This window comes from Nelumbo nucifera, chromosome 5 (assembly GCF_055504915.1).
Source record: "Nelumbo nucifera cultivar China Antique chromosome 5, China Antique-T2T, whole genome shotgun sequence".
NCBI lineage: Eukaryota > Viridiplantae > Streptophyta > Magnoliopsida > Proteales > Nelumbonaceae > Nelumbo > Nelumbo nucifera.
The window spans coordinates 29,281,404-29,291,965 of NC_142653.1; the positions used below are offsets into that span (position 1 = coordinate 29,281,404).

The following is a 10,562-nucleotide window of genomic DNA, read 5'->3' on the forward strand; positions in this document are numbered from 1 at the left end:
TGCCTCAGATCTTCTCTTCCAAAATTACGGTGACCCCATTTCTCCAACACGTACCATTTACGATCAAGCCTCTACGTGTCTTCAGTTCTTCACAATTCTCGGTTCTTGTCTTTCCGCCAAACATGTCATCCATCGTGAGGCTAGATTTTTTTTTTTTTTAATTTTTATGTAAACAAATTCGAATATTCGATATTCCATTTTCTTTTGGTACAATCAAATTCGATATTCTTAGGTTAGGAATGAGGTTTCAGATAATCATTTACGCATGCTTTGCCACGTGTACGGCCAAAGACCGAGATCATTGCAAGCATGCAAAATTCAAAGTGGGGTCATCTCAATCCCGTCCGTTTATATTTTATAACGGAGTTCCAAAGCTAAGAGTGTCAGACATCCCAGAAAAATGTAAAAGAGACCAGTTAGCAGGAAAAAGAAAAAACAACTTAAAAAATGGTATTTTTTTTCGGAGAAGTACGGAAACATCCGATGCATAATTCTGAATTCCAACCCCTTACTACTAGCCCTCTCTCTCTTATAAATTACATCCTGTCCGTGAATTTAGCATCAATTCACGGTCAGGATGCATTCCCCTGTACTATGGGGTTATAAAATTCTAATCTGCGCTGATTAATCATTCTCCCTTTTTTTTGGTACATAACTTCAAAAATGGTATGGGCTATCCGGCTATGTGTTTGTGTAGATGGAATCCTCAAACTCAAATTTCTCTCTCCAGAATATCCAATGCTTTGGGCTTGACGATCATTCATCCAGATACATAAAAATTTACAGGGCTGGGAGATCTCAAATTGTGCTGATGTTTTGAGCTACTTCCAGACGCCATTAATCGTTACCTCACCTCTTTCTCTTGTTGATTTTTTCAACCGATCCAGTTGTTTTTCTTTGCAAACCTATCTCTAAGAACTATTTTCCCGCATACTTTTTTGACGGTTGACCAGATTTCCGTTGCTTTCGGCAGTTCAGATTATTCAGGAGCTGGGAAAGGGTCGATTTTTATTTATTTATTTTTTGCGCCGAGGGGAAGGGAAGGTTTAGTTATTTCGTACCAGGTAAACTTCTTATTTTAACTATTATTCACCATGGATGTATTCTGGTTTCGGGATTTCTTTCCCTATCATGTTCTATAATTGGATTTCTAGTATCTAATTTTCGAGAAATTCTTTTTTCCGTCTCTCACATAGCATTCGAACTTATTAAGTAATCAAAGGATATTCTCAATAATCCATTAACTATTATTGCAACTTTGCTCTTCTTATTCAACTCTTGTGCAACTCTTTTACTTCCCCTTAGAGGGGGGGATATGCTATTCTATCTATAATTTGGTTAGGATCGGGGCGCTCTTTTGATCATTGGATAAGATTTTGTTTTTGAAGAGATGGGGTTGTGATTGTAAAAGTTATGAGAGTGTTTTGCCCATCTTGGTACGAATGAACTAATTATGTTTTTCGATAGTTGATAGTTCATTATCTGGCTGAATTGGACTAGATGCCTTTATGGATGGTTTCTGTTGATATTTTAGGTGATTAGTTTGTCCAACGTGCTGACCCCGTATAGTTGGGAAAGTCATGGATGATGATGATGATGAGTCTGTCCAACGTGCTTCTTCTTGACAATTTTGTTCTGGACTTTTACCATCTGAAGAAAGTCTTAGAAGGGTTAATTGATTAATAACATTCTGTCATTCTGATTGGTTTCATTGCTGATGGAGAAAACGTTCGAATAAGTACAATGACTTTTATGATCAAAAAGCTTGGGTACAAATTCTCTATTAACTACCCTGTGCATCAGACAGATAATGGCTAGCATGCAAGATGTACATGCTGAAACCTGTTATTTTGAAGATCTCTACATAATTTGAATAAGGCAGATGGGCATAGAGGCCTCTTTGCTAAGATGGTGATGCAGGATGATAGCTAATTCTGAAGCTTAATTTTGAAGCCCACTAAATATTTTGGGTTATATTGGATTCTTTCAATGGCAAGAGACAAATATTTTATGTTTATGTCTTTAGTGCTGGCTACTAGAGTTAAAAAAGGTTTAAGAAGATTTTAGAATCTTTGCAAAGATGAATATGTCTTGGCAATATCATACAGATGTGATCGACTAATATGTGAGCTTTATGGATGGATGGACAAGATACAAGTATCTCTGGTGGGCCATGGTCTCCACATTGCTTAAATTGGGTTTTATCCTTATTTATGGAGCATCAAGTTAGGACCTAGAACCAATTGAAGTGTCTTCTTATTTGCTGAGGAGGATCTCTGATAGTATAAAGTATAATAATCCACTACAAGGATGTTAATTTGAATGCGGATGTATAAAGATGTAGTGGTGGAGAGTTGTTATTATCAAAATGATTCTAGATATCTTGCCTAGAAGGAATCAAGGAATATAGGAAAGTGTGGAGGAACTAGTTGCATTCCCAGGCTAGGGACTAGTAACTTTTAAGTGGGGAGCATTGTTGAAGCACCTCTTTTTGATACATCTTTTCTTTCTCTTTCTCAGTTTCTCCATTTTGCTAAATTCTCATCTTGCATCTCTTCTCTGATGTCTAGGATCCACTCAATAAATTTTCTTCCCATTAAATAAAGTGATTAAAGACCAAGATCCAGCTATTAAATTGAGACTAAATATGCTGGGTAGGTGCGTACCAAGAAGTATATATTTGACTTTTATAGATAACCAGCATTGAAACATAGAGCACTTAAGAACAGGTGCCCCTCCCTATCATCTATTGGGGCTTGAGGGGGGGGGGGGGCGGGTCACGAACCATGAGGAGTTGCCAAAACTGGGGGCTTTGTATACATACACGTGCGTAAGACTTGTACACAAGAGATGAACACCTCTTACAACCCAAAAGCCTAAGCTATTGGGTAATGGGCCACTCTTGTATACAAGTCCCTTGCACTTCTTGTGTCTTTTCAATGTGGGACTCTCTTTCATTCCCCATTCCATACACCTACTCACATGTGCATCCCAACAATCTCCATGTGAGTTTCTTTAACCACTCCCCCTCGAATGGAAGTCGATCACCAAGCTTGACATGTACCATACTGCACTGCATGCACAACACCAAGAGCCCTTCTTCACGACCATAGGGAGCCTATGACTTCACTACCTATCCGAACACACGTAACCATTCGACCATGGGGAACCGACAGAGCCATGAGAGCCATTGTATGCCCATCTGTCAACGTTTGCACCCAGCCAAACCTTCGGCTCTGATACCACTTCTTGGGGCTTGAGGGGGGTTTACGAACCATAAGGAGTTGCCAAAACTGGAGGCTTCGTACACATACACGTGCGTAAGACTTGTACACAAGAGATGAACACCACTAAAAACCCAAAAGCCTAAGCTACTGGGTAATGGGCCACTCTTGTATATAAGTCCCTTGCACTTCTTGTGTCTTTTCAATGTGGGACTCTCTTTCATTCCCCATTCCATACACCTACTCACATGTGCATCCCAACATCATCATCCCACATTCACATACTCTATCATATGTCCTTTCTCTTGCCTTTTCAACCTCTTTTTGCATTGCTTTCTTACTTCATCTTACATTCTCTCCCTCTCTTGCTGTCATGAGCTCACTCTCCTTCCTCTTTAATTACATACATAATAAGGTATGAACATACTTTTTAAAAATAATGTGTGAAAAGTCAATCATTTATAAAATAAAATTAGCTATTAGAAATAAACAATTTATTTAAAATAATGGCATGTTTCTGGAACTGGCAATTTTATTTATACAGATGCATATAAATATTGCACACTTTATTCATGAAAGATTAAAACTATTGACCTTTTTAAATTTGATGGTCCAGTTGTTTGGACCTGCTCCATACTCTAGATCCACTCTGGATTCTCTGCAATAAGGCCCAACTCTTGAGCCTTAAAATGCAGAACCAATCAGCATATTCTTGGGCCTGTAGCTGCTTGTCACTAGAGATCTGCTTTCTAGTTACATTGGTTATTTGCAGTTTTGATTGCTAAGCAAGATTTGTCTTTAGGGCTGTGTTTGGTAAGAGTGCAAATGCAAATATGTTCAGTTCATGAAAATGCAAACCTGGTTTGGTTATGCATTGATAAATTTTGTATTGTGTTTGGTTGTGATGGTACAAACATGAATTTCAAGGATGGAATCTACATTTTTTATGTTGATCAACTTTGAATGCAAAAGTTTTCTTCAATTTTTTGGAAGCAAATTTTGCTCCCATTTTGAATGAAAAAGCATTAGCAGAAAACAAAGTTACTTTCATTTCCAGAACTAAAACATATTCTTACCAAACACCCGCAAAACTGAACTGAAGTGCAAATTTGCTTAGGTTCAACATTTGCACTCTTACCATACACAGCCTAAGGGTTGTACTTTGGAATTAACAAAGAGATTAGTTAAATACTCAAGAATCCCCTAGTGAAAACTTTATAGGTAGAGTGATGACCATGTTCTAATCTTGGGGTTGGCATCTTACCAATCATAGAATGAGAAATATGAAGATAGTCTAACATGTGAAGCAATGAGTTCACATAGTCATAACACTTTCTTGTGGCCTCTAAAAAATCCCATACATGCTATAAGTGAAAAGATAAACCAAATCACCCAATGAGTGCATGCCTGGGTGATTTGGTTTTCATGAATTCACATAGTCACAATAATTTCTTGTAACCATCCAATCAAACACAAACATGCTGTCATCAATCAAATGAAAAGCCAAATAACCTAGCAAAGGCATTTTTGCTATTGCTAGACCAAATGATACAAAAACAACCCGCTATCATATAAAATAGAGACTACCTCTAGGATATACTACCCAATTATGACAATTACGTAATACCAATGTAGCTTGACATGTAGATTGATGCTTAGGTGATAAGGTGCTCATGGAGGGTCACCTTAATCGCCAAGATATTTTTTACATGGTGCTCTTGGACTTGGATACTTTTATATTCTTAACTTTCTGATTATAATAACAAAGCAAACGTTATTAAACTAAATTATACAGTTGAGTGAAAATACTCATTTTTTTTTTTATTTTTTCTTATTTGTTAGGGTTCAATCAAGTTGTATACTGTGAACTCTTGAAGACTTCAAAACCTGAACTAACAAACATGTAAGAACTCAAAATTTGTCCAATTAACACATTGATTTTCTTCTTCTTCTTTTCTTTTTTTTCCTAGGACAAAAATAGTCACAACCCCTCTATTTTCTGAAATTTCTGTTATTTCTTCCATTTTTTCATGATTATGTTGATTTTCTATGTTTTAAATGACGTTTATACATTTTTTATGAAGATTATAGCAATTAGTAGCAAAAGATGGTTGCTGCTTGCTATGCCTAGGTGACTAGGCAACAAGGTACCTCCCTATCGCCTAGCCTTGCCTCGACACCTTAAAAACTATGATAGCTAGGTATAAAGCTGATGTGGACTGGGGCACAAACTTCATGCCAACCTACAGTAGCTGGTACATTGCCAAAATTGAATTCTTCTTCTGTGCTTGACTTGTGAATTGGGGTTTTTGCTTGGTGCACTGGTAGAATCTTAGGTTGACAAGTGTGAGAACATGACTTAAAGTCTAAGAGTGAGCACATTGTAAAAAATACCAAAGGTTAGGTCTCTATCAAGTCCACCCCTCCCAAGACCCCAGATAGCTGGGACCAACATTGGGCCCTTTTTTTGTTTGACTTGTGAATATAATAGTATATTTTCCTGCATGATTTTTTAATGTTGATTGTTTTACAACTTGCTTGTGTATTTATGGAATGTGTTTTTCTGTCCCATTGTATTCTCTGAAGCCATATTCTTAGTCATCTATTTTCAGTGGAAGTTAGAATGGTTCTTGGCTTTTCTGTTGTGCTGGGTGATATTTTACTAGTTCTGTCTCAGTGGGTTTATAACTATCTTTCATTAAACTGGTGAGTGATTTTTTAGAATGGTTAACAATAAAATAATATATTAAGATGCATAAGAGGATTCCTACTATCCAAAAACGTGGACAGTAGGGCACAAAGAAAACAGCATATTTCTGACCACCCCTATTTTCTCAGTATGCTGTTCATTACAATTCTCCTATTGGTCGCAGAATACCCCAGACAAGGTTATCCCTTGTAACCCCTGCTCTTGCTAGGGAGTCTGTCAAACTGTTAGCAGCTCTGGAAATCCACCTGAATAAGCAATTCAGGTTCATAGGCAAATCTTTGTTTCTCTAACTGGAAATCTTAGTATCCATAGTCAAAAGTTCTGCTTTCAAAGAATTTCCATCTCCAACTGACCCTGAGAAACTGAGTAAACTGTTTCCCCTGTCATCTCTAACCATCCCTCCACTACCTGAAGCACCTGTGATGCCCAACTACATCCGTCAAACCAGTAAATGATGATGCTGCATAAATTATTCAATTTAGTGAATAATTTGAGACTTTGAGTTAAATTTGAAGCTGTAGTACTGATAATGTCCTCTAGGTGCTACTGTTGCCTCTTATTAAGTTGGTGATGAGTCCACTTAAATTCTTTCATTCAGTGAATAATTTTGAGAGGCGCATATAACTTTATTGGAGCTAAATTTTGAGGATAGCAACTAGAGAACTAAAGGAGTTTCAAACATTCCTACCAAAAACGGTGTGCCTGACTTGCAGATGCTATTTCAGACGAGGATGCTAACTTAATATTTTCTAAGTAAGCATACCCTGATTTTGATAAATGGGGTGCAGTCCTCATGTCCTCATGACAAGACAAGAAAAGACTATTTTTTTTTGTCATATCAAAAGCTTGCCTTTTCACTATTAATTGGGATTATTACCCATTTATCAGAAACAGGGTGTGCTTCAAATCACCACCCTATTTTCTCTGGTTAAGGCAGCTACTTTCTGTCTCTGGCTCTATTGGAAAATATTCTTATTTTTATGCACTTATGTATATTTATATAGCAGTTGGATGATCTGGTACTTGACAATTTGTATGGGGGAGACGTATGAATTCTGACAACCTTCATTCTATATCCATGGTCCAAAGACAAGGAGAAAAGGTGGAGTATATTAATTAATTTTCAATTGCAGATTGACAGGAAGGTTTGTTTGAAGTTATGACAACAATTTTGAAGAAGACCACTTCAAATGGCAAAGAAAAAATGCCAAAATTTGAAGAGCAGCAAGCAAAGGTACTTCTGATTAAGAACAAGTTATGTTCAATATGTTCACAACTTTTACAAGTCAGTTCTTGGCACCAAGTAATAGCATATTTATTTGTCTCAATTGACAAGCTTTGTAAATTATGATGCTTCTTTTTTTTTGCAGATTAATGAAGTGCACAAAATGATAGGGGCGTTGCCAGAAAAGCTGTCTTCTTACTGTTCTGATGCATCAATCTCAAGGTATTTGCGGGCACGAAACTGGAATGTCAAAAAGGCAACTAAAATGCTGAAAGAAACTTTGAAATGGAGGTTCGAGTATAAGCCAGAAGAAATCCGTTGGGTATGCCCCTTTTATTTGTCTTTTTTGTTTAGTATGTACAGTGTTGACTCATATTCAACCCTTGTGAGCTAAACTTGATCTGGTTTGAAAATCAAACTTTAATTTTTAAAGGCCAAAAGTTGGCTATTGGGAATTTCAAGTTTGAGCAACTTTTGGAAATAGTAATATGAAATCCTGGTAGTCAAAAAGCCAGGAAGTAATAAATTTGACTTCTAGCTTTAACCGTGTTGGAGTTTTGGAATTTTCTAGAACCTAGAGACCATGGGGGGGGGGGTCCCATGTGCTAAAAGCTAAAATTCCATATATGTTACAAAATGATCTTTGAAGCTAGAAGTTCAAATTAAAATGCCCCAAAGATGAAGCTTATACAAATGACATCATTTTGTTCTTGTTCCCTTAATTCCTGTGAATGGAATATTGGCTTCTTTATCTGACTCATATTATTTCACTATTGTGTACCTGGAAAACATCTTTATCTAGATTTGTTGTCTTCAGCATATAATTTACCTTTCTCTTGTGATGTAGGAAGAAGTTGCCCATGAAGCTGAAACAGGAAAAATGTACAGATTAAATTACACTGATAAGCATGGAAGAATTATTCTTGTCATGAGACCTGGTTGTCAGGTTTGATCTGAACATCTGTTTTGTGTGTTTGTGTGTGTGTGTGTATGTGTGTACATGCACATCCAAGGTTTGGGGGTTGGTAGGTGCACAAAGCTTACATTACATGGCTATGTAGATTTTTTACATCTGTCTGACATGGATGCTAGGTGTCAGCCATTGTGACATCTTTATGGTTTATTTTGTATCTTTTGAGACTCCTTTAACTGGAATATGCAGATACACAGAAATAAGACAAACGAGAAACTATTGTCTGATAAACATGATTGTGACTTGGCATAGTCAAATTTCAGAAAATGAATATTCTTGTTGACATGTGTTTATGTGTGGCCAGGACGAGATTTGGGAGCAATTGTTCTATTTGTTAACAATGAAGAAATTTTACCATTCAAGTTGTGATGATTATATCATATATATAGTGCATATGCTCAATATGCTCATTCATATGCAACAATACAGGTTCCAAGACCATATAACACATTTTATGTATGATCTTGATTCTCTTTTCCCATTTTAATCATTGCATAGCTGATATTTTCTCAACTTTATCAAAACAGAATTTCTGTGGTCAAGTCACCTTATTACGCCATTATGGTGGTTTTTAGGTGATAAAGTGGGTGTTGTCAATTCGGGAGTTTGGGATGATGTGCATTCTGTTGTATTGAATTCATACGAGGAAATAAATCACTATTTTTAGATGTTTACACAAACATGTAATCATGTAATATTAGATAACTTCATTACCTTCAAAGTCCAAAGTCCAATTGAAACTTTTTGTAGTATTGGCACTTGTCCTTGCAAACTTTTTGTGGTATTACCTTCATTACCTTCATGTTGAAATGCAGAATACAAAGTCAACAAAAGGACAAATTAGGTACTTGGTGTATTGCATGGAGAATGCAATTTTAAATCTACCACCCGAGCAAGAGCAGATGATTTGGCTCATTGACTTCCACGGTTTCAATATGTCAAGTATTTCAGTGAAGGTAACACGGGAAACAGCCCATGTTTTACAGGACCATTACCCAGAAAGGCTAGGTGTGGCAATTCTGTACAATCCACCCAAGATTTTTGAATCCTTTTGGACGGTATTATCTTTTCTCCTTTTCTTTTCTCTTGATATTTGTTAATGATCATGTTCCTTTCTTTTTCCCCTCAGCTATGGACTTTATAACCCAGTAAAAGTGGGGGAAAGGAAGATTTGAATTTTATAGCCATAGGCTTTTGTCAGACCTCAAAACTCAGTATATAAATAAAGTTGGGAGTATTTGGAGTCTTATGAAATTATAAACCTCTTTGTTAATATGTTCAAATTATAATTGATAATTATCCCCTATAAAAGGATTATCAGGTCAAATGGCCCATGCAGTTGCTCTGGATATGCAGTGTAATCTCCTGGATTAAGATCAGTTTAATTTTACATGTTCCATCTTGCACCTAAGGTTATTTTGCAAAAAGGAAACTTAGAAAAATCCTTGTCATCAGATATTTGTGGTTGTCTGATTTACATCCAGGAGATTTATGTGAAACTACAATCAATTCTAGAAGTGGGTGTTCACCCCTATGCATGTGCTATTTGTTCTGGTAAGTGGTTAACCTTGTTCAATTATGACAATTAACCGATTAGATTCCTATATATTTGTCTTTAGCTCTTTGTGAGTTTATATTGATGTATTCTTGCAGCTGGTGAAACCCTTTTTAGAGCTGAAGACTTACAGGAAAGTAAAGTTTGTTTACTCTGACGACCTTAACTCCAAGAAAATAATGGGAGACCTCTTTGACATGGACAAGCTCGAGACAGCTTTTGGGGGAAATAGCCAGTTGGGTTTCAACTTTAATGACTATGCCGAAAGGATGAGAGAAGATGACAAGAGGATGCCCTCATTTTGGACGAGAGGGAGTTCTCCTGTGGTCCCAGAGCCAATCCCCACTACTGCCCCATGTTTTAGTCCCATCAACTTAGAATCAGACTCTGATGACTCAGGTAAGGAGCAAACGAACAACTCTTCCAATGAAGGAGTTGATTCAGAAGAATGCTCCCCTGATGACTGTCTACCAGTGGCAAATGAGCATATAAACTGTGTTGGAGATGCAAATTCTGGTGAAGGTTCAACCAGCCTTCCAGACCTTGGTAAGGTACAAATATCTTAGGATCTAACTATGCTAACTGTTTGACATTTATTAGATGGTTGCAATTAATATGAAAGTATAATTGCTTTAAACTTTTATCCTTCCTGCTTAGCCACGAGTCCAAAGGAGGCTTCTTTACAGAGCTTCCATGTTTAACATCCTTTATTGCATCTATTTTGCATAATCCTCAATTCAGGATATCATCTAATATCGTGTGTCTTGGAACTCCCTATCAGGGCCAACAGATATGCACATAAATCATGCACGCAAACAATTCATGTAGAATTGTAGATTATAGACAGTAGATCGTGGGGATAAGAAACACTACTG

The 10,562-nt window shown here is 36.8% G+C and overlaps 1 protein-coding gene across 2 annotated transcripts; it reads left to right on the forward strand.

Moving 5' to 3' along the window:
• The first annotated feature begins 632 nt into the window (after nt 1–632).
• Nucleotides 633–10,328, forward strand: LOC104600107 (uncharacterized). Of its 2 annotated transcripts, XM_088887899.1 has the most exons (7): nt 633–1,064; nt 5,067–5,127; nt 7,068–7,168; nt 7,305–7,481; nt 8,007–8,105; nt 8,948–9,190; nt 9,786–10,328. In XM_088887899.1, exons 3-7 carry the CDS (start codon nt 7,094–7,096, stop codon nt 10,251–10,253), a joined length of 1,062 nt encoding a protein of 353 aa, XP_088744025.1. In that variant the 5' UTR covers nt 633–1,064; nt 5,067–5,127; nt 7,068–7,093; the 3' UTR covers nt 10,254–10,328. The 2 variants fall into 2 exon arrangements, with proteins under 2 accessions (XP_088744025.1, XP_010261240.1); XM_010262938.3 differs by lacking the exon at nt 5,067–5,127.
• The last annotated feature ends 234 nt before the right edge of the window (nt 10,329–10,562 follow it).

Excerpts from the sequence above, each read along its gene's own strand:
- LOC104600107 (XM_088887899.1), top strand. The coding sequence starts at position 7,094 with ATGACAACAATTTTGAAGAAGACCACTTCAAATGGCAAAGAAAAAATG. Across the intron at positions 8,106-8,947 it reads TCATGAGACCTGGTTGTCAG|AATACAAAGTCAACAAAAGG; the intron begins GTTTGATCTGAA and ends GTTGAAATGCAG. Across the intron at positions 9,191-9,785 it reads TTTTTGAATCCTTTTGGACG|CTGGTGAAACCCTTTTTAGA; the intron begins GTATTATCTTTT and ends GTATTCTTGCAG.